This window comes from Eschrichtius robustus, chromosome 17 (assembly GCF_028021215.1).
Source record: "Eschrichtius robustus isolate mEscRob2 chromosome 17, mEscRob2.pri, whole genome shotgun sequence".
Lineage (NCBI taxonomy): Eukaryota > Metazoa > Chordata > Mammalia > Artiodactyla > Eschrichtiidae > Eschrichtius > Eschrichtius robustus.
Window position 1 is genome coordinate 23,902,601 of NC_090840.1, and position 27,934 is coordinate 23,930,534.

The window sequence follows — 27,934 nt, forward strand, 5'->3', positions numbered from 1 at the left end:
GAAGTTCATGCCTCTCAAACATGCATGAAAACCTGGAATAAAGATAGGGCTAGTGATACACCGGAAAGATATGAGTATTACTGTAAAGACAGTCATTTCAACCACAGAGATGAATACAATCATTAAGGAGATTGGGTAGAAGATGACTAGAGATAGGCAATAACATTTAAGGAGTTGGAAGAAGAGAATACCAGAGAATAGTCAAACTGGAAAATGAGAAAAGAAATAATTCTAGAAACCAAGGGGAAAACTTCAAAGCACATTGAGATGAAGCGGGTTAAAGTGAAAGTCACCAAGTAGCGTTTTATTTAAGTGAAATCCTGGCCGGTGATAGGCACATGCAGGCCCTGCCCTCTCAGGGCTCACAAACTAAAAGTTCTTTTGGCTCATTTTGATTCTGGTTCATTTTTATTTCACAATCAGAAAGTGGAAATTGAAATCTATGGATTGTAGGTTTACTTAAAAGTGATAATGCTTTATTATTAACTATAAACCAATATGGCCTCTATAATTAATCCAATTACAATGGGACAGTCACAAATTAATGGCCAAACATCTCCCCATTATGGGCAAAAATCTGATTTTTCATCTGGGTCTTAAGAGCTATAAAGAAACACATGCGATCCTGATATAGGGCCTTATGCAGCCTCTCTGGCACAAATACAGCAAATAGTCACTTACAAATGTCTTTTTGTAGTCAGCATGTAGCGTTTTTGTTTGATACACTGAGTCCATACAGCTGCTCCTGGTTCTTTCTATACCCAGGATATGAAGGGTCTGGAGAGAAGTTGTATAATTAATGGATTTACCCCCTTTCCTCAGCAGATAGGTAATACAAAAGAACCCATGCCCAAATTATAGAATTTTTATTGTTTTCAAATACTATACAAAAAAAAAAAAAAATAGACAGTAGTATCTCTTCCTTAACAGATCCAGAAGTAGTCCAAATTCAACATGTTTTTTTCTCTATTTCAGTAGTTTGAGTTACTACTAGGATAATCCAATGGTTTCTACTCTCTTCCGTTGATTACTCTGGCCTCATAGGTGTAAGAATTCTTGCTTTATTTCCCACAAACTCCATAAATTAAGGAGTTCCTTTGTAAGAAGGGGATAATTTCAGGAATTATTTTCTTCTGTCACACTTCTTGAATCCTTAAATATCTGAGATTTCACTCTTGTTGCTATGTTTTTCCAGTGTCAAACACAAAACACAGTAGAATGACCGGGACCCCTCTCTGCTGTTCTTAGTAATTACTGTGTTCTAAATTGCTTAAATATCTGTGAATTCATAATATTGAATCTTCCACAAAGACTACTTGGAATAATATTTCTAAGTCGATGTTTATTTTTCTAAATTTATCCTCCTTCTACTGTTTTGTTGCTTTTAAGAGGCAGAGTACTCTGCAGTAGATTAAATCATTTCTAAATTAAGTGTAGGTAGATGTCTAGAAAAGTGATTCTCCAATTTCTTCTTTTACAACCATCACCAATACCCACATACACCCATCCCACCTTCCAACCCTATTTCTATCATTTCTCTCATAAAGTAAGGAGACTTGAAGATATTTCACTCAACTAAAGAAACTGCCGTCTTCTCCATTTTGCTTTGTTAAAAAGACAACAATAGGGCTGGACATCCAAGAAACAATGTGATGAAAAGAAGATGTGATAAAAACAACTGAAAGACTAATTGGTTGAAAAAATAATTTAACAGCTATGTTGAGTAACCACAATATTTCTGTAAAAAGACAAATTTCTACATGTCGACTCCTCTAGGACAATGCTTCAACAACCTTTGCCTTAAAGCCTTTTCAAGTAAATAATTTATGGTAGTCTGATACCATGAAGCAGTGATTTAAAGCAGATGGTAAAAAACGGCCTTTTTTTTAAAGCATAGATACCGGTTGATTATGTAATACAACAAGCTGTTTCCAGACCACTGGTCTCATAATAAATATTGAGACCTATACTACTGATGTACAGAATTTATTAAGCTTTTCACATGTAATAGAGCATAGTTTCAGTTGCATCTGAAATGCTAACAAAAGCTCCAGCAATCAAGAATGGCAGCATGTTATCAATATTTTATAACAATCAACACTTGTAGCTTTTCAGATTTGGATAAGATAATTTATCCCAAAGTAAATCTAGTCATGCTTTTAAAAAATGCTTTAGGTCACTCCAAGCTTGGCAATTAACATTTGGCATAAACAATAATAAAACAATCACAACTTGATAAATAACAAATACAACATTGTAGGCCATAACCATACACAGCATAAGGAAAAGATAGTGGTGATGAGTAACTAGCCATTAGTATTAATAGAGTACCTTGGCCTCCATGCAGATACTTCCAGAGGCTTTGGTTCATTCAGCCCTGACACTCAGTTTTCAAAGCAGGGGGCAATATCTACCGTATCATTTTGTAATTTCTAACACACTGAAAACAAGTAAGTAGAAAATGATGAGTTGATTTTTATTAATGCATTAAATCCTCAGGAGTTATCACCAACCCCTTAGTATAAAATTTTTTCAAGTTATATTAGTCATATGTGTGCTTCTTACTGTAAATGCTGCTAAATGAATTAAATGAAGACAACAATGTTTCCCCTAATGTGATTGATTTTAGCACTTTTCAGCTACCTAGATCTAAAAATCTTTCAGTCTTTTGAACTGAACGTTTGAGGACAGTGTTCATATTTCAACCTACTGATAATACAATATGCTTGATTCAGAACGTTAACTTACAATCTACTCCAAAACTAAAATTTTAATCTGGTGCAAAATAAGTAGCTATTAAGTGGCACAATAACCATGACGCATAATGACCGTGACACTGAAATGGTTACTGTCACAGATGGCGATAGACAAGGATGTGAGGGCTCCACTCTCAAGTCGCCTAGGATTTTGAATTACTGTCTGTACATATTGTCACTTATAAAACTATAATAAATTGAATATTTAGTCCGGTGTCTTCAAACACCCAAGATATAAGATAACTTATACCAAAACAATATTTATTCGAAAATATTTTTTGTAGCTGGTAGTTCTTCCCTTGGAGGTAAAGAACACCTTGCCAAAACTTTTAATAACCAGGATACAGAAAATTTTAAAGAACAGTCTTACCTAGGAATCAAATATACAGAGATTCAAAGAGGAAAAAAGAAAATTGTATAGAAGACAAAGATCAAACTGGTATCCCAGATCCAGAGCAATTTTGTAAAGTAGGAAAGCAATTATGATAACCCACAGCTTCTTAGATCATTCTAGTGAGGATCTCCAGGTACTATATGTGTTTTCATAATGATATTTTCTAAATAAAGGGCCTTAAATGCACATAAAAGGGTGTTTCCCAGGAATAGAGGTTAAGATATTTTTACGTTGTTCAACCCACAAACTATTTGGTCAAAGGAATATGTAAAGCTCAACAAAAGCACATCTGGTGGAAATTCATGGCAATGAATGTTGACAAGATGTGCTTGGATCTCGCTTGCAGCATCTGGCAGTGAGTAGCAGAACAAAGGTAGGAATCTCACAGGCTCTCCTGTGTCTGTTCTGGAAGAGGCTCCGTGGTGGTGGAACTAGCGTTTGCAGTCGAATTCAAGACTTCTCCAAAATCACCACCAGCAGGCTTGGCTCCTCCTACTTTAGACTTTTAAAAATAAAAGTTCAAAAAGGAAGAGACATTAGGAAACATAAACTTTGCTGACTCTGCATAAAGTAACTCAAATTTTACTTTGAAGAACAAATAAATCAGGAGCCTAAGAGCTCAGTGATTATTTGTACAGAATTTAGTACTGTTGTAATGTTCCATGCAGTTTCACAGAAAAACTTATGCAGTTTGCGTGCTGAAATATTCAAATTGGTAAATCCTACCCCTCCACTTTTTTCCCCTATCTGCTTATTGTTCTTCACGGGGAAAGTTGTCTGAAGAACTTTGTAAGGCCTATTATGCTAAAGTATCTACTGAACTCTCTTTATATTTGGATAACACTTTGTGAAATATTATTGAGTAAAACAAAGGAAAGAAATATATGTATGTTGCCCAGTTACAGCATAAACTTTCTAACCTTTTGCTGCTTAAAGAGTGGTACATGGACCTAGAGACTCAACATCACCGGGGAGCTTGTTAGACATTTGGAACCTCAGACTGGCCTCCCCATCTCCGTCTGCAGAATTGAAATCCAGGCTTTAACAAGATCTCCAGGTGCTTCCTATACACATTATAGTTTGTGAAGCACTACTCCAAGTTATCTGGCCTGAAAATTTGTCAATAAACATTTGTTTGAATGAATATATCTGCCCCACATTTGTATACTATTGTATGCTTTTCAAAACCCTTACACATCCTTAATGACATTGATGAATCTATGCTTCCTGCCCACTGTCACCCCCTCTCCTGCCCCCATTACATCTCACGACTGAAAAACAGGACAGCTGACTACCATTAAGAAACCAGTCAATGATCAAGGATGCAACTCACAGTGGGCTTGCATCTGACCTTGCTCTTAGCTCAGTCTTGACTGGCCACAGATATCATTAACAAGCGGAATCTAGTTGAAACTTTCTCTCTCATTTCTTCTTGGCCTCCCATCCAAAATCTTTGAATTGCATGAAAAATGTGCATGACTTGTATCCACTGTATATTTATTAAATTTATTAAAACATTCCTTAATTACAAGAAAATGTTAAGACCTCTTGCAGTTCACAAGTCTAAAACAACTCCTCCCCACAACTGGTCCCTTCTCTATTCTAAGACCATGAATGTCAGTAGTAACTCCCAGTCAGACTCCTGGAGTTATCCTTGGTCCTTCCCTGTGTTGTTCCACATCCAATCGATCGCTAACTTTTTCTCTGTCACTTGTAAAGTCTAAATATCTCTCGACTCTGTCCCACTGGCACTAGCTCAACTCACCACACCAACATCTTTGTCTTGGATTACAATGCCTCCCTCCCACCTTGTCTCCTTCTCCAGTCTCTCTCCCCTTAGCTCTGCAGGGCAGACAGTGATCTTTCTAAAATGCACAGAAGAATGCGCAACTCGGGTTGTTTAAAATCTTTCAATGGCTTCCCACACTTTTCCTTAACGTGGCCCACCCATCTCTCTAGCTCCATCTCCTGCTCAATACCCCACAGCACAGCAAAGTTCCTGGTGTTCCTCAAAGGGGCCCCAAAGCTTCAAACATTCCCCTCAACCTAAAGGTTTGGTTTCCATTTACGTTACTGCATCCTCTGAGAAGCCTGCTCTGACCTTCCCTCCTGCCAAGCATGACAGAAATTCCCATTACTGATCCTCACTACAGCCTTGACTTCCACTGTCATAGCACCTTAGCCTGTGTGTATTTTCATTGGCCATTTAATTGTCTAAACATCTTCAGAAAGGGTCTGTGTCTCTATTGCTCACCACAGTATTTCCAGTGCCCAATACTCATCTCCCGGCACATGGCAAATGCTCAATAATCACAATTAATGACTTGATCCAAAATCTAAATGTAAGTACATGTAGACCCAATGTTTAACTGAATATCAATGTAAGTTAGAAAAACTGCATCCCAAGCACACAATTATATTTTACAGCTTCCTTGGTGATATTTGTCTAATACACTATACTATTAAAAAATACATTTTTATTTGAATGGTGCCTAGTCATATTTAAAAAACTGATTTCACTACAATTTAGAGAGTCTGAATATACTCAGGAGGAAAGTACACAGTAAATGACCTGGAAGTTTCTCCTCTTCTTCAGTGTCAAAAGAACTGAGGCTTTCCTGGTTTTCCAGCTAGTCATTTAAAAAACTAATGCTCAGAGTAGATTTCAAGGAGAGGCTATGATATTCCTAAAACATTGAGAACTGAATTAGAGTAAAACCTTGACTTCTTGCAACGTACAGTTTCTTTTCAAACACCTGACTAGGCATTAATGAGGATAAAGCAGGCCTCTGGTACTGGCCTAAAAGAATGACTATGATGTATTTTTTGCTCATCAAACATGTATTAAGTAGCTGTGATATGCCAAGGACTACTCTAGGCCCTGGAGAAGCATCAGTGAGCAAAAAGAACAGGGGCCTGCGTTTGTGGGTTCATTAGAGCATGCGTACTAGGGGGGTTGAACGAACAAGCTGTAGGACTGTACAGTGTGATTCCTTTTTGAAAAACATTTATACATTTACGTAGAAACAGAAAAGGTGGGTAGTAGCGTTTGTATGCGCAAGAAAAAAGGATTCAGATCATGATACAGTGTTTGGTTTTGTTTCTGTAAGCATACCCTGATTCTGTAATTTTAAAAAGATATATTTAAAAGCAAGTGACTCAATTACAATTCTAAAAGACAAAATATGAATATTTTAAAGCTGATTTATATAAAACACTTTAAGATATTAGTTTTAACCCTTAGAAAATATCCACAGTAACTACCAGAATTTGTTTAGGAAGAAATGACCATATGGGCTTTGCACTTCTCTGTAGAGAAGGCTGGGCAGTGGATGGGAACAAAACAACATTTTTGGTCACTTGTGATCCTTGATGATTTTATAGTTTGAATATAATCTTGAAGACAATATAATTTACAAATTAATAAAGCTGATTATTATGGGAAAATGTCCACCTTCACCAATATCAAAGCAATCAAAAAATAAAACAATGAATTATCAATGATGATCACCACGGCATCATCATCATAATAAAAATGTCCAATAATTAAGGATTGAACAAACAATATCCATTATAAGGCTATGTAAGCAGCCATTGAACATAATATTGAAGAAGAATAATGATACAGAAACATGTTTATGATTTATGGTTAATTCTTTTTTTAAAAATTTTTTAATTTAATTTAATTTATTTTTTTATACAGCAGGTTCTTGGTTAATTCCTTTTTAAAGTGTAACAGCAAAGTCCTAAAACATCACTGTCTCTGGGTCGTAGGACCACTTTTTTGTGTTTTATTTTTTGTACTTTTCTATATTGTTTTTAATTTTCCACAATAAGATTTATATTAAATTTTGTCCAATTACAAAAGTATTTGAATAATGCAAAAAGCAGCACAAACTTCTAAAGTACTACTGTTTTCTAAAATTATACATTTCTTTTCAGCACTTATGCTGGCCATGCTACAATATACACTCAAAAAAATTGATTAAAAGAGTATACATCATCTTAAATATCCATTAATAATGTAAAGAAAGTTATTGAAGTTCTTTAACTATTTTTAGAAGGAAATACTAATTTGAATAATTTACCCACACCAAAGAAAGTTAAGGCACCAAACAAGATAACACAAAAGACCCTGTTCATTTCTCTACTTGCCTTTAAGTTTTCAACCTTTTCCTCAAACGATTTGAATGTTGGGGAGTTTCTATGGAGAGAAAAGAAAAACAAATAGTAAATTACAAACACTGAACAAAAAAGCCAACAATTTTGAAAACATTATTAGTTGACTGTATTCCTCTTCGCCATTATTCTCAATCAGCAAAAGAACACATATACCATATGTGACACCTCTTCCATAGATGTGCAGGCATACATACAAACATGTTTTATTATGTGAGATTACCGATTTTGTTCTAAGATTTCTACAACGATGTTTTCGACTCCTTGAACAGAGCCAGCCTTAGACATATAGATAGAGCCAAGTACATGTGTGAAGAGGCGGAACAAAGTCAGGTACAACGTTGAGTCTGTCACTTTCCCAACCAACTTGTCACGGTACAAGAAAATGCCACTGTTAGATCAGTCTGATTCTGGTTAAGGTGCTACACTCTAGAACTCATGTTTAAATTCACATGTTGCCTGGCAAGATTTCTACATGAACCCACATCACCTAAGCAGGACAAGCAAACCATAGGAGGTTCCACACCAGGGATCCTGGTTCCCAGGAGCAGCATAACAGACAGGGAAAGGAGAGACCAAAAGGAAGGGAGGAGCACAGAAATGTGGCTTTGGCCACTTCACAAAGCTGCCCCAACTGACAGAAGCTCTCTGAGCCTACGGGAAGCCTCTCCTGTGACTTCACATTCATCCATATGAATTAAGGAGGATCACAGCACCTGTGTCGCTCCCACCTGGGTTTCCAAAGTTTTTATACTATCCACCTGACCTCCAGTATCCTTCCTACTACCATGATGAAAAAGGAGAAGAAGGGAACAAGGGGTGTCCTCCTTCCCATCGTGGGGATGGGCAATCGGTCCCAAAGTGTGGTCCCCAGACCAGCTGCATCAGTAGCTCTTTGGAAGTTGTTAGCAAAGCAAATTCTCAGCCACCCTAGGCCTACAGAATCAGAAACTCAATGTGGGCCCGCCAGGCAGAGGCATTTAATAAGCCCTCCAGGTAGCTCTGAGGTACACTAAAGTTTAAGCCAAGCATGTATTGTTAAAAATCCTCTGCCTCTATAGAGAGCTCAGGTGAGGTCATAGAATGTGCCACTTGCAAGTGCTTACTGATGAAAGAGGACACTAGAATCAGATCACAGTTGGCTCCAAATGTCACAGTGGGATGAGGGAAGTAGAAATGGGGAGGATGAAAGGAAAGGGGGGCTTCCCTGGTGGCTCAGTGGTTAGGAATCCGCCTGCCAGTGCAGGGGACACAGGTTCGAGCCCTAGTCTGGGAAGATCCCACACGCCGTGGAGCAACCAAGCCCGTGTGCCACAGCTACTGAGCCTGTACTCTGGAGCCCGTGAGCCACAACTACTGAGCCTGCGTGCCACAACTACTGAAGCCCGCGTGCCTAGAGCCCGTGCTCTGCAACAAGAGAAGCCACCGTAATGAGAAGCCCGTGCACCACAACTACTGAGCCTGCGTTCTACAGCCCGTGAGCCACAACTACTGAGCCCGTGCGCCACAACTACTGAAGCCCACGTGCCTAGAGCCCGTGCTCCACAACAAGGGAAGCCACTGTAATGAGAAGCCCGTGCACCGCAATGAAGAGTAGCCCCCGCTCGCCGCAACTAGAGAAAGCGCGTGCACAGCAACGAAGACCCAACGCGGTCAAAACTAAAATTTTTAAAATTAATTAATTAAAAAAAAAAAAAGAAAGAAAAGGGGATTGTAACTAAAGCTAATGCAGACGGAGGAGGTGGGACACCTACATCCATGAAAACAGAAGGTTGATTAGATGAGCACTGTTCACTTTTTTTTAATTAAACAGATTCCAGATATGAAACAATTTAACAGGTTTACAAAACAAAGAAGAAATAATAATTCCTTTTTCTAATCGCAAACATTTAATGTATTTCTTACACCAACCTAACATTGTTAGGAAGAGCAACTGAAAACTGGTGACAGTTTTCACAGCTTGTTTAGAGTAGAATTCTAGCTCCTACTTCAAAACAGTTCAAGTTAAACATCTAAGATAAAAAAAATAAGAAAACATCAGACCAACTACATTTTGTAAAAATATACTTTACCTCATAGCAGGCATGCTAATTGAGTGTTGAATGGAGCGTATACTAAGAGGCAGCATTAAAAAGAGATAGAAATGGAGTTAGTAAAGTGGTGATTAGACATTATAAAAAGCAAACAAAACTTAAGTTTTCTAGGAGCTTGTTCTTCTGGCACCATGAAGAATTACCTGCTTTTTGAGGTGGAGGGGATCACAATTATTTCAACATAATTTACTTTTATTCATGAGCCAATTTAATTCTAGCAGTTAATAGAGCTAATGATAAAGTTTGCATTCTTACAGCACTTTGAAAATTGTCGAGTGCTTTCACCAGTATCTGTAATGAATCTAGCATCAAGGCTCAAAAGTTAATAATTTACAGGTCACAGCACAATCGTGAATGGAACTTGGGTCTTTAAGACTCCTAATCCAATGTTCACCACCTCCCCTCAAAAAATGAAGCACACACATACAGGTATACACACACACACACACACACACACACAAGCGAGACCACTGAAGGGCTCCTGCAGTCGTTTTTCTCCCACATACTTGTTATCAGAACAGGAAGGTTTCAAAGTCACTATTTGACAACTTCAAGTGACTTTAAAATTACGTATCACTTCTTAGTGGTAGTCATATCCAGTTTTCTAGTAAGAGACACCTGTACTTCATCTCAAACTAAATGTCCTTATACGTCATTCAAATAACATTTGACCCCCTGTTTTACCAGGACCAGCTTTATATTCAAGGGCAAAGCAGTTCACTGACCATTCGGGTTCAAGGTTATCTACCTCCAGCCATCTCCCATTGAGACCACCTCACAAGATGAAAGTACCTCAATTCTTGGGCTCACTAAGTCACTGTATGTACCCCGCTGATACTGTTAACATGCTTATTAGCATTTTGACCACTGACACAGCATTTTGGGGTAAGCTGGACAGTCCAAGGTATCAATTCCCAATTATATTTAAATACTGTGTGTGTTTATGATTTAGTTTTCTCCAAGATTCCGTTGTTACAAATGACAATGTAGCTCCTCAAATCTAGTTCTGCATTAGTATGAAGTATGATCTTGATATGAATCAAAAGAAGCTGACAGCTCGTACAGTCAAATAATCGGTAAAATATTTGGACATCTTCGTACTTAATGTTGTACACAATACAGGAAAAGATCCATGGTAGCTCAGCATTCCCTCTTCCTATCACAGTGGTAGATACCTTGGACATAAGACTATATTCTGGGAGGAATTTGCTAATTCTTTTCCTGCTTGATTTATTGCAGTGTGCTGGATCCATATTTTAAAGACAGAGATTAATAAAAATCACCTTTCTTACTTTACAATACCAGAACTCCAAAAGCTACCTGCCCTTCCTTGGACCCTTCTGAAAAAGCTGCCTGTGTAAGTCACATTCCCAAAGCCACCTTCCACCATCACCAATATAATAACTGGATCAGTAGAGTTCCACCCACCTGAGCTAACCTCCTGGTAATTTACAAATTGTTTAGACCAAATTAAAAAAAAATTTGATTTGAGATAATTAAGATTCCTATCCTGGGATTTTGTAATTAGAACACTAAGCCGCTGGTCAGTCAGTGGTAGGTACTTGAAGCAGAAAGTCATGTAGTCTTCGATGTTGAGGAAGACATTTGGGGGGGACCAGGTACAAGTTTCAAGAATGCAGAGGAAACCAATTCCCAAAGAAAGAACTGCATATAAGCACAGAGAGAGGTAGAGGAAATGAAGGAGAGATGACCATTCAGGCAAGAGGGCTCAGGTGGTAGAGGAATGGGTTTCTTGGTTTTTTGGGGTTCTAGAAGCTACCTTGATTTCTAACAGCTTTTCAATGAGCAGGACTAGTCTCGGTGGGACCTGGGCTTGCTTCCTTTCCCCTCCTTGGATTCCAAAAGAACTTTCATTCTATGCAACACGTTCCCTTTTTAGGTGAGCGAAGTCACATAGTTTTCTATTCTTCCTAACCAAAAGACTTTGCTAGGACATTATGGCAGAAATTACCAAATTCTGGCAAAAGAAGGTGCTTAATGGCTGAACATGTGATAAATTATTTGTCCATAGGACTCACACATTGAATTCAACAGTATCAACAAAATGAGGAAATGGGTGGATAAAGCAAGTATAAATCTCAGAAATGCACTGTTAATTCTAGTCACTGACTCTCCCTAAGCACCTATGTAAAAGATCATTTCCTCCAATGGCCAACTGTGGATACTGTGACCCTTTAAACAGCCTACAAACTAGTTAAAAGGGACTAGGGCAAAGGCAGAGTGAAAAGAATGATCATAAAAGTGAATTGTAGATGCATCAAGTTGACTATCAATTCCACATCCAGCGCACAAATTAACTCAGGATTATCCTACATAAGAAACAAGTCCTGAGGTCATAAAAGCTGAACAACTGAATTGTAAAAGTCACGAAGTCACATGGAATTATCAGGGGATGGAGAATTAACACAAGAAGGCAGTGGAGAGCTTATGCATGGCTTATCAAGGGATCTTCCCTGGATTAGGTAGGAGAAGGACGGTTGGTGGAGCGTCAGTGCAAGGGGATATCAGGAGAATGGGGGAAACTGACAAACAGGGTAAACAGTCAGGAGAAGACACTCAATAATGTTGGAAATACAATTTTTAAAAATATTTTGTTTTTACAGTATTACCATAGGAAAGGACTACCAATACACTTCCAAGAAAACCAAGATAGAAATGATAATTTGGGGCCTTTAAGTTATTAAGTACCTAGAAGGTGCCAATGATGTTTATAATATGACTTAAAGAATGTTAAAAATGAACACTTTGAGAATTCTAAGAAACAGTGCAGCATCTCTTGTAAAGGACTTTAGGGTCTTTACAGGATCATGACAAAATCATCCTCGCTGGTGTTGTGTTTCAATTAGCAGTTAAGGCAGAGAAAGAATTTAAATATTTGAGCACCATGAAGGATACATCCACTAAATACGTTTAAGTGGGAATGTATAGGAAAAAGCAAGGAAATGATTACAATAAGGTGTTTATTTTGTGATAAATTGCTGAGTTGAATTTCCGTATGTTTTACATTTCACAATAAGAAAAGATTAAAAATACACCCACTGAACAGAGAATGAAATCAATTAAATTAATACAAACTCAAGGTGTTCCCACTTTTGAGGTAGCCATTACAGCAGGAAGAACAAGGAGTACATATCAATTTCAAGTCCACCCAGTTATCTGAACTTCTCTACAATCCCTATTTAAATGAAATTCCACTTTGTTGGTGGCTAGTCTGTAATCTAACAATTGGGCAGCTGTCCTTGCATTTCTAGCTTCCCTATGGAAGGTTACACAAGCTTCAACTTGCCTCAACTTACACATCATCTCCAATATCACTGAAGTTTAAATATAATACGGAAAACTTCAAAAGCACAAAGCCACGTTGCTGCTGGACCAGAACTGTCTCTAACAGATATATTGTGAGGATTTGTTATCATCTATGAAGTTTAAACATAATGTGGAAAACTTCAAAAGCACAAAGCCATGTTGCTACTGGACCAGAATTGGCTCTAATAGATATATCGTGAGGATTAGTTAGCATTTATAAAGCAAACTTTATGAAAACTTTTTCCAGTTTGATTTTGGCCCTCAAAGATAGTAACCTATAATCAAAGTAGGAATGTAAGTCTGGGTTCCTCAAAACACTGAGAAAAAAAATCAAAGAGGGCAACCTGATTCTCACTCAGAAAACACAAAGTACTTCGCAATCTAATATTTACTCTTACTTTGGAAAAGTTATTCTTTTAAAAAGCTGAATTGATTTTTTAAAGTTTCCTTGTTTCTTATATAGGTGTTTGATCTTTTCATACCTAATAATAATAAAGGGGGAGGGGTAGAGGGAAAAGAAGAAGGAAGTAGTAAATAGAAGATAGAGAAAGAAGGGTTAATGGTCAACATGTCTGAAAGCTTTTGCCCTCAAAATAATCTCTTGATCATAGGTGATGAACCAAAGGAACTGCTGGACAGTGCCTGTAGGGCCTAAGTCTTAAACTATCATTGCTCTGGGGAGGCAGAACAATGCAGAGGGTAGTGCAGGCTCCTGAACCTGCGTGTGCCTGGGTTCAAGTCCTGGCCTTCAGCCACGTCGCTATATGACTTTGAGGAAGTCACTTAACCTCTCTGTGTCTCAGTTTTCCTCATCTGTAAAATCAGAAAAATAATAGCACCTGCTATACATAGTCATGCCTGAAACACAGTTCACCATTATTATTGTTACGGATGGCTTTAACTGAAACACACATTAATATTTATTTCATTTTATATTATTTTCTTTAAAGCTTTCAAATTTCACCCAGCTATTATTTTGGTTGGTAACTTGAACCCTAGAGTCTAGAACAGTGCCTGGCACAAAGCTGTCATTCAATAAATACTTTTGAATGAAAGAATGAATAAATAATTGCAGTAACTAAAATTAGGAAACATGGGCATGAAAGGTAGAAAAGTTCATTAAAGCTTTTCAAATTCAAATCAAAAGGTACTCTATTACAACAAGAGAAAAGAGGTCATTTCTTTTCCTATTAAGTGGTAGACATTTTCAGCAAAATGGAATCTGGAATGACTTTAATGAGTCCGAAACCAACAACAACAACAGAATATCTAGAGGTTTACATGAAGAAACACACATGTCAAAAGGAGAAATTTCCTTTGACGATAAAGGCAAAGTTAATTACATTTCCTCCTAAGTATATCAGAAATATTTGACTAATGAGGCTACTGAATTATTAGAGCATGCTATTAATAACATGAAAATTGATGTTTACACTGGCACCAAGTGAAATGAGAAGGCTCTTTTAAAGTTTCTCTCAAAAAAAGTAAAGGCATGAGTCAACGTTTGCCATGTATGTGTAGAAAACAAGCCAACAGGAGAGGAGTGACTATGAACACACCACCTGGGGAAAAGCTGTCTGTCCCCAAAGGGCCTCCTTTGGTCTCCCTGCCGCTGACACCTAATTGTCAGGGCCTCAAATACAGACATCTCTATCTCTGTCTCTGTCTCTCCCTCTCCCTCCTTCTCTCTTCCCCTGTCTCTCCCCTTCTCCCCTACCCTCCCTTCTTCTTCCTCTTCCTTACTCACCCACCCAAGGCATACGGCAAATATCTATATCCCAAGTGCTAACTTATTAATTGATAATGTAGTACAATTAAAACTGTTGCTGACACTATTCAAGTCAGCAAAATATCCGCAATTCCAGCAGAGAGCGAAATCATTGCCACAAGTCTGCTGGGTTAGCATGGACTCGGAACAAAGGGTAGTTAACAAGATTACCCAACTAATTCAAGCACTTGCAAAAAGGGGCCCCCTGCATCCATCTCCATGGGAGGAAAGGCCTTGCTGCTGGGATGGAAACGCTCAAATCTGCTGCCCAAGCTCCCCTCCTTGCACAGCTCTTGGGGGCACGTGGCCAGTGTTTGCCTCTGTGACTCACTCATCTAAAAGATGTGGGTTTTCCTTATGTTTTCTATTGTATATGTTTTTATATACTTCTGTTATATGTTTCCATATATTTTCTATTACATATGAACCCATTAAATCAGATTACAATCAGGACATCTTGATCTAGAAATGATTTTTTAAAGTGACTTTACCCAACTTTTAATCTGTAAGAAATAACTCCAAAATTTAGTTCTCAAAAGATAACCTTATATCTCCCATTTCCAAATTACAATATAAAGCCTTACTTTAACCTACATGTATTGATACGCAGTATATTATTCATTAACAACCAGACTGAAAATGGTAGCGTATAATCTCAATTGCATTTTTTAAATGAAATGAAAAAAAGTGACTGTGTAAGCAGCTAGAAGAGAGCCGCCCAACTCAATTTATTTCTGGTGAATTAAAAAGACAGAATATACTGAGCCATACTTATGTACATCTGCTTAATCTTATCAAAGGTACAGAAAATATCATTCCTCAACAGCACTTACAAAGTTTTATATTTTTGTTTACATCTAACATTGTTTTATAATCAGGTATTAACAGGGCTCTTCCATTCTTAACTCATTCCCAGGCCCTACTTCCCTCCCCCACTCCATCCACTCAAAGATTTCAAGCTCTTTCTGAACAAGAACCGTGTCTGGTCTAGGTTACATCCTTTAGACCTGTCCACGATAGGCACCTTAATGTTAGCAGGATGGATTATGTTAGTGAATACATCCTCACACAACTCAAATAACTTTAGATAAAACTGTCGTAACAGTTTCCTAAAGCACTTAGGCCATTTTCAATTGAACACCAAAGATACAGAATCAATTCCTATCACTGATTTCTTGGGTTTTTTAGCACAATTTTAAACTTTAAATAGTTCAACACTTAGGGACTTCCCTGGTGGTGCAGTGGATAAGACTCCATGCTCCCAATGCAGAGGACCCAGGTTCAATCCCTGGTCAGGGAACTAGATCCCACATGCATGCCGCAACTAAGAGTTCACATGCCACAACTGGGGAGCCCGCTTGCCACAACTAAGGAGCCTGTGAGCCACAACTAAGGAGCCCACCTGCCGCAACTAAGACCCAGTACAACCAAATAAATAAATAAATATTTTAAAAAATAGTTCAACACTTAGAGTTTGTTTATCCCCATGATTTACTCTGACTTTCAGGGCTAAGTGTCATTAAGAGAGAGCCTCAGCTATAAGTACCTATGTGATTACTTAAGAAGGCACAATGCTAGGCCACAGCAAGTGACCACTTGAGAAGACAATTCACATTAATAGGAACAGAGATGGAGACTAGTATATTATCCTTCCTGCTTCCATTCAAAAGACCTTCCTCCACCTTAGTTTTCTCTGACTACTAACTGGATACTCAGAGAGTCTGTATGGGAGAGAGAGGAGAGGTTTGCTCAGTATCACAAAGATTCCTTCTATAAGGCATGGTTTGGGCTGACATCTTTTTAATGTACTTTCTTTTTTGGCCTAATATACTTTATTTTTCCTTTTGCAACCATGAAATGTTCTTGTGTGCATAATTATAGAATACAACCAGTGTAAAGAAATAATAAAATAGTAAACACTATAAGCTAATAAAACAAGTACTAAAAAGCGCTGAGTCATGGTATATTTTATCTTAGGCATATTTTACTGCAATAAAAAAAATTTCAGAGTAACCTGTACAGGACAGAAGACTAACATTGTGAGACAGTACATATGCTGTCTATTACAACTGCATAATGGGACCCAGGTGAAGGAAGATTCCAACATCCTGACAAAGGCACCAAAGAAATTAAAGCATCAAAAACAAACAAACAAAGTCAGACATTAAAAGGGAGGGATTCTGCATGCCATGGTAAAGCTGCTTCTTTTTACCAAAAAAAAAAAAAAAAAGGAAAATGTCAAAATCATTTCCATATCCCTTTGAACCACAGTGTCAAATTATTCTTCTTTTAATGTATCCATTACCCATGGTATACAAGAAACCCTCCCTTGAAAATAGGAATGCACCAGAGAAAAGATATTCCAAAAGGCAAGAAAATTACGTAGTAGACAAACACAGCCATCCAACGTGGCATCATAATGTAAGCACACTTGTCTTAAACGAGAGCTAGGCTGCGGTGATGGTTCAAACTCTCCTTACCTAAAGGAATGTGAAAAGGCTTGCAATCTGCAAGAAGCCAGAGTAAGCATTAAAAAAGAAAGGAAGTTCTGGTAAATCTAAAACAATTAAATAACCTACTTTTTAAAAGTTGTGTAAGGTAATTCTAAAGGGCTACACAATCGAGTCAGCACAGAAAGAAAAGAGAGCACCTAAGAGGAGTATATATAACTGTCAAAAGGGTTTAAGAGAGCTGTGTTGTTTATTACATTGTGTTGAAAATGATAATAGTCCAAATACAATGAGCAAGTCATTTGGTTTTTTTGGTACAAAGTATAATACCAATTAGCCAAACTTATTCAACCAACAAAATTCTGGTTGTAAAATCTACTTTCCCCACAAATGGAAAACACAAAGTCATGCAATCTGAAGGATTTTTTTTTTTTAAACACAAATCTTGCATGCCAACAGAAGCACAGACGATTTAATCCACATTTGTCATTTTCAGCACTATTTTAATCCACATGGTGGGTGGCGCAAGGCATGGGTGGACACAAAAGCACTGTGAAGTGGTTTTACCAAAATGGCCAGGAAAATTCTGCAGACGCACTGAAAATATAAATACAAAATAAAAAGCAACAGCTCAAAACAAGATTTGGGCCTCGGCAGGAACATAAATGGTACAAAGCAATGCACAAACGAGCATGTTGTAAGCACACCATGGGATAAAGATGTACCTCCCGGAAGTGAAGGCAGGACTCGGTGCTCCCGGACTCATCCCCATCAGACACCAGGCTCCGCCCACAACCACAGGTTTGCAAACACATACTTACCCGGTGTGATCAAGAACGACTAAAAGGACAAAATTCACAACCAGAATTTTTCAACAACCTTAAATGTATTCACAAGATGATCAGTTTGAAGGCTATGCCTAGAAGAATTTAGGGAAGCATTTCAGGTCCTGGTTTGAAGGAATGCCCTCCCTCACTCAAACAGAGAGGAATCCAGCATCAGTCAGAACCAGGCAGGAAACAAACGCAACCATGATAACAGATTTTAATTTGCCTCAGCTTAATTAAGCCAGGAAAAATGAGGACGTACTTTACATCTTCCAGCTTTTTGGTGATGACTGATCCAACAGATGAAAAAGCAGCTGAAGCCTTCTGTCCAGCCTGAGATAAGGTTTCAGAGGTCTTCTTGTACCTATATTAATTTATAAAAGGACAAAGCAAAGAAAGTAAGCTAACCTTTCCAGTATCAGTTATTTAGAATTCAGTGACGACCACCTCTTGAGAACTCTCAAAAAAAAAATTTAGAACATCTAAAATTCTTCACGACCACCAGTTCAGCATGATCACATCATCTTTTACTTAACCATCATTTCAGAGACAACCTTCTGCAGTGCTCTAGGACAGCCAGAAAGATAGAGGCCTATAAAGGCAGGGCCAAAGAAATCCGGGTAAGGGCTAAAAATAGTCATGGAGCCAAGATCAAAATGAGCCATAGGTTGAATGAAATTATATCTCTTTATTTTTTCCCTTTTCCACTTAAGCTAAATAAAACAAAAATGAAATCAAATTCCTCACATGTCTTTAACAACTTTATCTCCTAAAAAGGGGCCAGAAGCAAGGTAGGACCCATGGGTACTTTTTATTATCCAAATCAATTTTGGGGGCATAAAGATTTTTTTTCAATTTTGCATATCTGTTGAGCTACCAAATACAGACCAGTGTATTCTCAACGGGGTATGTAAAAGGTACAATACTTCAAATGACTTGAGTGGGATATTTGCTATAGCACAAAGGTATAATTTACCATCTCCCTCCTCCCATCTACACAGGGATTAGTGAAGGGAAAAACTAAAACAAAAACGAGAGAATATGGTACTTGCACCAAAGAGGTTAAGATTCCCCACATTGTAGAAAGGAATGCTCAGGCATTTTTACTTACCCCGTCAAGATCAAATACTAAAAAAAAAAAACAACCCAGTTTATGATGATACAGAGAATGGTGTCCTGCATGTTTCCCACTGCCTACTTATATGGGTAGAAAGTGGAGGTGGTCACCCTCGTGCTGTCATGTCAGGATGCAGTCAGCCTCACCGCTGCTGGTCACCAGCTCGGCAGATGGGACTGAACAGAGAACACAGTTCAGAGACTGTTACTACAAGCCTGTTCCTCCTTGTGCCGGGAAACAAAACTGCATCATGACAATGTCGTATCAAAACTGTGTGACCAAAAAGACCAAAAGATTAAGGGGTGGTCCTCTGCCACCAGCACACATCACAGACGGTGACCTGAGAGTCTTATGGTATGTATAGAACAGGGTTAAAAAAAAAAAGACTGGCTCTGTACTGGGCCAGACGTGAGTTCAAATTCTGCCTCCATACTTTGAGAGGTTTGTGACCTCAAAACTTATCTGATCCTGTTTCCTTATCTAGGGCTATCTCACTACCCACTCTACTGGGTTATTCTGAGGATTAAGCGACTCATGTATATATCTGGTAAGTCAATATATAACATTTTTAGAGCTTAGATTTTATTTCTGCAACTCACGTATGAGGCTGGTTTTCTTTCTATTCCCTAGAACAGTCTGAAAGACTGAAGTTAGAGAAGGGTCAGATACACTTGAGAATGGGGGGACGGGGGGTGGAACGGGCAGTGCCCTGCACAGTACAGAGAAAAGCTGCAGAAACGTCCTTAGTGCCTTTCGATCCCGTCCCCAGAAAAAAGGGCGAAGTGTCCTTTACAGTTTCTAGAACAATGTAGAATCAAGGGAACGTACGCAGACGTGGCTGTCACATCTTGCCACCCTTTGGCAATGTTCTGTTTTAGTTCCTGTAGCGAATTGATCCCGAGTTTCCGCTTGATCTCCGTTAGGTGCTTCTCTTTTGCTGCTAACACTTGAGACAGAGTCTGGATTTCTTCTTCTACCTGTGAGGAACGGGGTTGGGGTAGGTATACAGTCATTCAAAAAGTTCAGATGGTTAGCACAAAACTGTACCCAAATTTCTAGTCATTTTAAAACATTTTTGATTCATTTATCTGCCTCTTTAAAAACAACACATGATATGTTGTTACGTAAACCAGTTACATGTTGATCTCTCCTGTAAAGCTGCTTTCCTCTCTTCTCTGTATTTCCATCTTGAGTCGTCCCCAGCCTTCTCCCCCTCCTTACTCAGTTACCTCACAGAGGCTGAGGGCTCAAACCTCTACACAGATAATATTCATACTCTAACAGCCACTCTCCCGACTGCTGGGTCTGCATTTCCAGCTGAACACTGCTGCTTGAATGCCCATAAAAACTCACATTTGTGTATTAAGTCAAACTAATCTCCATCCCCACCAAGATACACACAACCATGCCAAATCAAAATCCAACTTTCTTGCGTATTTCATATGAGTTTATATGCTAGTATAAACCGGAGCTCACCCTGTCAGCCTCCGTACCTGCCAAAGTCACAAGCACAAATAAATCACACTGTCTCCCCCAGAGAGTCCTGCAGAGGTGTGGACCCTCTGATGCCGACTGACCAGCCTCAGCTTGGTGGTTAGAAATGCGCTCCCGACCCAAGGTCAGCCAACCCATCAAGTGGCCACCAGCCAGTCTCATTCAGGAATGTAGTTTAAGGGCTTCCCTGGTGGCGCAGTGGTTAAGAATCCGCTTGCCAATGCAGGGGACATGGGGTCAAGACCTGGTGCAGGAAGATCCCACATGCCGCAGAGCAACTAAGCCCGTGCGCCACAACTACTGAGCCTGCGCTCCAGAGCCCGTGAGCCACAACTACTGAAGCCTGCGCACCTAGAGCCCGTGCTCCGCAACAAGAGAAGCCACTGCGATGAGAAGCCCGCGCACTGCAACGAAGAGTAGCCCCCGCTCACCGGAACTAGAGAAAGCCCGCGCGCAGCATCGAAGACCCAATACAGCCAAAAATAAATAAATAAATAAATTTGTATATATTAAAAAAAAAGGAATGTAGTGTGAGAAACTATGATCACGTTGAGAGTAGAAGCTTGGATAAAGAAGCCCTGAAGTACAGGTGGGGCTCAGTGAGATTTTGAGATGTTACAGAAGCTTAAATATACTTGAGGGGCCAAAACTATAAACAGAAGCTATGAAGAAAAAAAAAAAAAAAGACTTACAGAGTAAAGGAAAAGCCTAAGCCAGGAAAACAGAGGGAAAGGGCAGACCCACAGAGAGAAACAGACACCAGGTGGAAAAGACTTTTGTCCCAGGAAGTTGAAAAAGTGGGTCCCTAAAATACAGTTGGCCTTCTGTATACACGGGTTCCACATCCACAGATGCAACTAACTGCAGACTGAAAATAGTCGGAAAAAAAAAGTTCCAAAAAAAACAAAACCTGAACTTGCCATGTGCCAGCAGCTATCTACATAGCATTTACATTGTACTTACATAGCATTTACGTTGTATTAGGTATTATAAGTAATCGAGAGATGATTTAAAGCGTATGGAAGGACGCACATAGGTTATATGCAAATACTGCACCATTTTATATATGGGACTTGAGCATCTGTGGATTTTGATATCCACAGGGGTCCTGGGATGAACCCCCTGCAGATACCGAGGGACGACCATACATTCATTAATATTCAAGACCCTTAGAAGAATGCTTCTCTTGGCTTGTGGCAAAGCCATATTCTTAGTCTTGACCTACACAACACTTCTATGAGCTCAAAGACAACATGGCCTGTAAAAACAACAGAGTATTGTTAAGCGAACTGACAGTACTCAACAAAAGGAAAGAAGGATAAATCAAATGTGATGTGGCGGCAGCTGCCAAAAAAAAAAAGAATAGCATACTCTCAGATGGCCTTAATTAGAATACAGGCCCAGAACAAAAATAATCCTCTGTGCTTATGAGACAGGACCGCACATATTGTACCCTTTTGGGAAGTCACAGTTTGAGAAGTATATTGACAAAGTGGAATATGAGAAGAAAAGGGCAACAGTGATGAATAAGGTTCAAAATCAAGTAAATTAAATGACTTGCCCTAAGTCACCAAACTAATAATGTAGGAACCAGAATTTTAACTCAGGTTTTCTGACTCCGCTTCTCAGTTTACTGGCTAATTCTCATTGCACATTGTTAGCTTTCTAATATTTCTCTTTACCTGAACTCCAAATTTCAGACACTTCAAAGACTAGACTTAAAGGTTAAGTTTTCTACCCCTTGACCCATCCCTGAAGTATTCACTTGCCCTAATGAAAGTCAGAAGGAAAGACCACTGTAAATCTTTCTGAACAATACATGACCCAGTACATTCCCTGCTTTTGTTGTTGATTGTGCTAACATACCTACCTAGCTCAAGCTCAGAATACCACAGCAACAATTCCTTAATTATGGAATAATGAGTGGAAAAGTTACTACAAAGCTATGGTAATTAAGATTGTGTTGTAGAACTAAGAGTCCAGAAATAAACCTGCACATTTATGGTCAACTGATTTTCAACAAAGGTACGAAGATAAGTCAGTGGAAAAGAGTAGTTTTTTTTCCACAAATGGTGCTGGGACAACTGAATTTCCATATGCAAAAGAATGAGGTTGGATCCCTAAGTCAGACCATATATAAAAATTAAGATAGATCAGAAATCTAAATGAAAAAGCTAAACAATAAAACTCTTAGAAGAAAACACAGAGGTAAATCTTAATAACCTTGGATTAGGCAACATCTCTTAGATATGATACCTCAAGCACAAGCAACCAAAGAAAAAATAGATAAATTGACATCATCAAAATTTAAAACTGATGTGCTTCAAAGGACAGCATCATGAAAGTAAAAAGACAACTAACAGAATGGGGAAAATACTTGCAAATTATATATCTGATAAGGGTCTAGTATGCAAAATACATAAAGAGCACTTACAACTCAATCACAGAAAGGCAAATAATCCAATTAAAATGGACAATGGATTTAAATAGACATTCTGCCAAAGAAGAAATACAAATGACCAATAATCATATGAAAAGATGGCCAATACCATTCATTAGTAATTAGAGAAGTGCAAATGAGATACTACTTCACCCCCACTAGGATGGCTGTAATCAAAAAGACAAACAATAACAAGTGCTGACAAGGATGTAGAGAAATTGGAACCCTCATACATTGCTGGTGGGAATGTAAAATTGTGCAGTTTGGCAGCAAAACAGTTTGACAGTTCCTCAAAAAGTTAAACATGGAGTTACCATATGACCCAGAAATTCCATTCTTAGGTATATAACAAGAGAACTGAAAGCATATGTTCAAACAAAAACCTGTACATGAATGTTCACAGTAGCATTATTCATAATAGCCAAAAAGTAGAAACAATCTAAATATCCAACAACTGATGAATGAATAAACAAAATGTGGTATATACCTATACAACAGAATATTATTCAGCCATAAAAAGGAATGAAGCACTGATATGATTACAACATGGATGAACCTTGGAAACATTATACTAAGTGAAAGAAGCCTGTCACAAAAGACCACATGTTGTTTGATTCCATTTATAGGAAATGCCCAGAATAAACAAATCTATAGAAATAGAAAGTAGATTAGTGGTTACCAGGGACTGGGGAGAGGGAGGATTGGGAGTGAATGCTAATGGGAACAGGGTTCCTTTTTGGGGCGATGAAAATGTTTTGGAATTAGGTAGTAGTGATAGTTGTATAACCTTGTGAATATATATAAATCAAGAACTGTACACTTTAAAAGGATAAATTTGATGGTATGTAAATTATATCTCAAAAAGGAGTAAAAAAAACTAATGTTTTTTATCTCCGTTTTATTTAATTTCTACAACTATTTCAAGCAGTTACTCTAATGTAAAAACCTGAACATTACCATTTGCTTTAAATGTAAATAATTTTATTATATCTAATTATTATTATTATCATAATTATGATATCATTATGATTATTATGATAATACTGTGCTATCACAATGTCATATATGATATGAGGTAAAGTAATAGTATATCTGCCATATCTCATGGAGTTTTCAGAAAAATTGGATAAACTTCTGATAAAACATGAATACTATACAAATAAAAGGATAAATGCACATGCATCAGAGTTCATGAAGACCTGGACACAAGACCCAGTGCTGCAGTGCACTACCTTATGACCTTTATCTCCATAATCTTGGATTAGGCAATGGTTTCTGACATGTGACAACTAAAGCACAAGTCACCAAAGGAAAAACAGATAAATTCAACTTCATCAAAATTAGAAACTTCTGTGTGTCAAAGGGTGAAAAGGAAGTGAAAAGGAAAACACACAGAATGGGGGAAAACGTTTACATATCATATGTCTGATAACTTCATTTGTTAAATAACATTACATAATCTATTGGGAGATTCAGACCTATATTAAGTGCTATTACTGTTAAGTTAATATTACTGATAATGACATAATTATACTGAGAGCAGGCAAGGATTTGGAAAAACTACTCTCTCACATACTATGAGAAATCTTCTGGATAGCATTTTGGCCTTGTTGGTGTACATGGGAATGACTCTGTGACCTTAAAACCCAGTAGACCCAGGGATTCTACTTCTAGGAATTTATTCTAAAGAACTAATTAAAGAGGTGCCTAAAGGATTATATGTAAGTACTTCCATCAAAATACTGTTCATAATAGCAAAAAAGGAAAACAACTAAATGTTTATAAATAATATGTCCATTAACTAAAAATGAGCTTGAAGCAGTTAAAAAATGGGCTATGCAGCAATTTAAAATGATGTTTTAGAAGATTATTTACTGGCACAAAATTTTTTTTGAAATTCAGTTAAGTGAAGAAAAGTTATAGATGTGTATTCTGATGCCTTCATAAAATACTGAAATATGTTATGGCAATACATACATAGCAAAAAGTCTGGAAATCTGGAAACAGATAATCTAAAACTTTTACGCTGTAGGTAATTTTAATTTTCTTTGATTTTTTTTTTTTGTTTCTGCACTAAACATAAATAACTTGTGGAAAAAGTATTTTTGTTTTCTCTTTTCAAAATAACAATATTAGGCATGTACCACATACTCAATATTTTTAATTCTTACTTTCCTCGTAGGGCTTACCACCAATCTGCCTTACCCATCCTATCCCCGCCTAGTTTATAAAAGCTGATGTAAAAAAAGTGGATTGAACAAACAGATAAGTGAAAAGGAAACAGGAAACCTGAACAACACTATAAACCAACTAGAGCTAACAGACATAAATAGAACACCTCACCCAAAAACAGTAAATACACCTTCTTCTCAAATGTACACGGAACATTCTCCAGGACAGAGCATATGTTAGGCAACAAAACAAGTCTCAATAAATTTAAAATCATACCAAATATCTTTATCAACCATAATGGAATGAAACTAGAAATCAAAAACAAAATGAAAATTGGAAAATTCATAAATTTATCAAAATTAAACAACACACTCTTAAACCACCAATGAGTCAAAGAAGAAATCACAAAGGAAATTACAAAATACCTTGAGACAAATGAAAACAAACACACAGCATATTAAAACTTATGAGAAGTAGTAGGAGTAGTGCTCAGAGGGAAATTTATAGCTGCAAATGCCTATATTAATAAAGAGGATCTCAAATCAATAACCTAACTCTACACCCTTACAGATCTAGAAAAAGAAGTGCAAACTAAACCCAAATCTAACAAAAGGATGAGAATAATAAAGATTAAATATAAGCAAAATAGAGAATAGAAAAACAATAGCAAAAAATCAATGACGTCAAAGGCTGTTCCTTGAAAAGATCAACAAAATTGACAAACCTTTAGCTAGACTGACAGAGCAAAAAAAAAGAGAAGATGCAAGTAACTAAAATCAGAAATAAAAGTGGTGACACTACTACCAACCTTATAGAAATAAAAAGGATTATAAGAAAATATTATGAACAACTGTATGCCAACAAACTAGATAACCTAAATGAAATGGATGCAATCCTAGAAATTCACAAATGGTCAAAACTGACCCAAGAAGAAATAGACAATCTGAACAGATCTATAACACGTAAAGCAATTGCACAAATAATCAAAAATCTTCCAAAAAGTAAAGTCCAAGACCAGAAGGCTTCACTGGTGAATTCTACCAAACAAAGAAGAAATAAGGCCAATTCTTCTCAAATTCTCCCACAAAATAGAAGAGAATGGAAAACTTCCTAACTCATTCCAAGAGGCCAGCCATTACTATGATACAAAAGCCAGACAAAGATATCACAAGAAAACTTCAAGTCAATCTCTCCCATGAATACAGGTGCAAAAATACTCAGCAAAATACTAGCAAACCAAATCCAGAAGCATATTAAAAGGATTATACACCGTGACCTAGAATACATACACCTAGGATAAAGTGGGATTTATCCTAGGAATGCAAGGATGATTCAACATATGAAAATCAATCAATGTAATATACCATATTAACTGAATGAAGGGAAAAAATACACGATCATCTTAATAAGGTGCAGAAAAGCATTTGACAAAACCCAACACCCTTTCATGAAAAAAACACTGAACAAACTAGGAATAGAAGGGAACTTCCTCAACATGAATAAGTGCATTTATAAAAAAATGAAAGCTATCACCATAGTGAATGGGGAAATATTGAAAGCATTTCCCCTAAGATTAGGAACAGGACAGGGATGCCCACTGTCACTGCTGCTATTCAACACAGCACTGAGGTTTCAGCCAGATCAATAGGGAAGAAAAATAAATAAAGGCATGTAAAATGGAAAGGAAGAGTAAAACGACCTTTAATTGCAGATAACATTATCTTATATAGAGAAAATTCTTAAATAATCCACAAAAAATCTATTAGAGCTAATAAGCAAATTCAGCAAAGTTGCAGGATACAAGATTAACATGGAAACTTCAGCTGTATTTCTATACAGTAGCAATGAAAAATCTGAAAAGTAAATTAAGAAAATTCCATTTATAATCACATCAAAAAGAATAAAATACTTCAGAATAAGGGTAACTAAGGAAGTATAAGATTTGTACACTGAAAACTATAAAACATTGCTAAAAGGAATTAAAGAAGACCTAAACAAATGAAAAAACACTCCACATTCATGGAGTGTAAGACTTAATATTGTTAAGGTGGCAATACTCTCCCAAATTAATCCTCATATTCAATAAAAGCCCTATCAAAATCCCAATGGCATTTTTTGTGGGTAGAAAAGTAGATTCTAAATTCATACAGAATTGCAAGAGACCTTAGATAACAATTTCGAAAAAGAAGAAAAAGGTGAAAAAGTCATACTTCTCGATTTCAAAACTTACTACAGAGCTATAGTAATCAAAAGAGTGTGGTACACTCAGAAAGACAGACATATAGATGAATATATCAGAATTGAGAGTCCAGAAAGAAACCTTTACATCTATGTGGAATGATTTTTGACAAGAATGCCAAGAGCATTCACTGAGGATAATCTCTCAACAAATGGTGCTAATAAAACTAAAGTCACATGTGAAAGAATGAAGTTGAACCCTACTACAAACCATACACAAAAATTAACTCAAAATGGATCACAGGCTTAAATATAAGAGAGAAGTTTTAGAAGAAAACATAGTGTAAATCTTCATGATTTGAGTTTTGGAAATGGATCCTTAGATACAATGCCAAAAGGACAAGCAACTAGAGAAAAAATGAATTGGACTTCATCAGACTTTAAAACCTTTGTGCATTAAAACACTATGAAGAGGGACCTCCCTGGTGGTCCAGTGGCTAAGACTCTGTGCCCCCAATGCAGGGGGCCCAGGTTCAATCCCTGGTCAAGGAACTAGATTCCACATCCTGCAACTAAGAGTTTGCATGATGCAACTAAAGATCCCACGTGCCGCAACTAAGACCCAGTGCAGCCAAATAAATAAATAAATAAATTTTCTTTTGGAAAAAAAAGACACTATGAAGAAAGTAAAAGGACAATGTATGGAATGGGAGAAAATGTTTGCAAATTACATTTCTGA

The 27,934-nt window shown here is 37.5% G+C and overlaps 1 protein-coding gene across 2 annotated transcripts in view; it reads right to left on the reverse strand.

The window, feature by feature from the left end:
* Window positions 1-1,283: 1,283 nt before the first annotated feature.
* TPD52 (tumor protein D52) overlaps window positions 1,284-27,934 on the reverse strand; it is a 121,412-nt gene continuing 94,761 nt past the window's right edge. For both annotated transcript variants that reach the window (XM_068525342.1, XM_068525341.1), the window contains exons 3-6: window positions 19,740-19,888; window positions 18,057-18,158; window positions 7,306-7,354; window positions 1,284-3,652 (exon numbers count right to left, since the gene is read on the reverse strand). In XM_068525342.1, coding sequence (XP_068381443.1) covers window positions 3,533-3,652; window positions 7,306-7,354; window positions 18,057-18,158; window positions 19,740-19,888 — 420 coding nt within the window. In that variant the 3' untranslated portion in view covers window positions 1,284-3,532. The remainder of the gene's footprint in view (window positions 3,653-7,305; window positions 7,355-18,056; window positions 18,159-19,739; window positions 19,889-27,934) is intronic.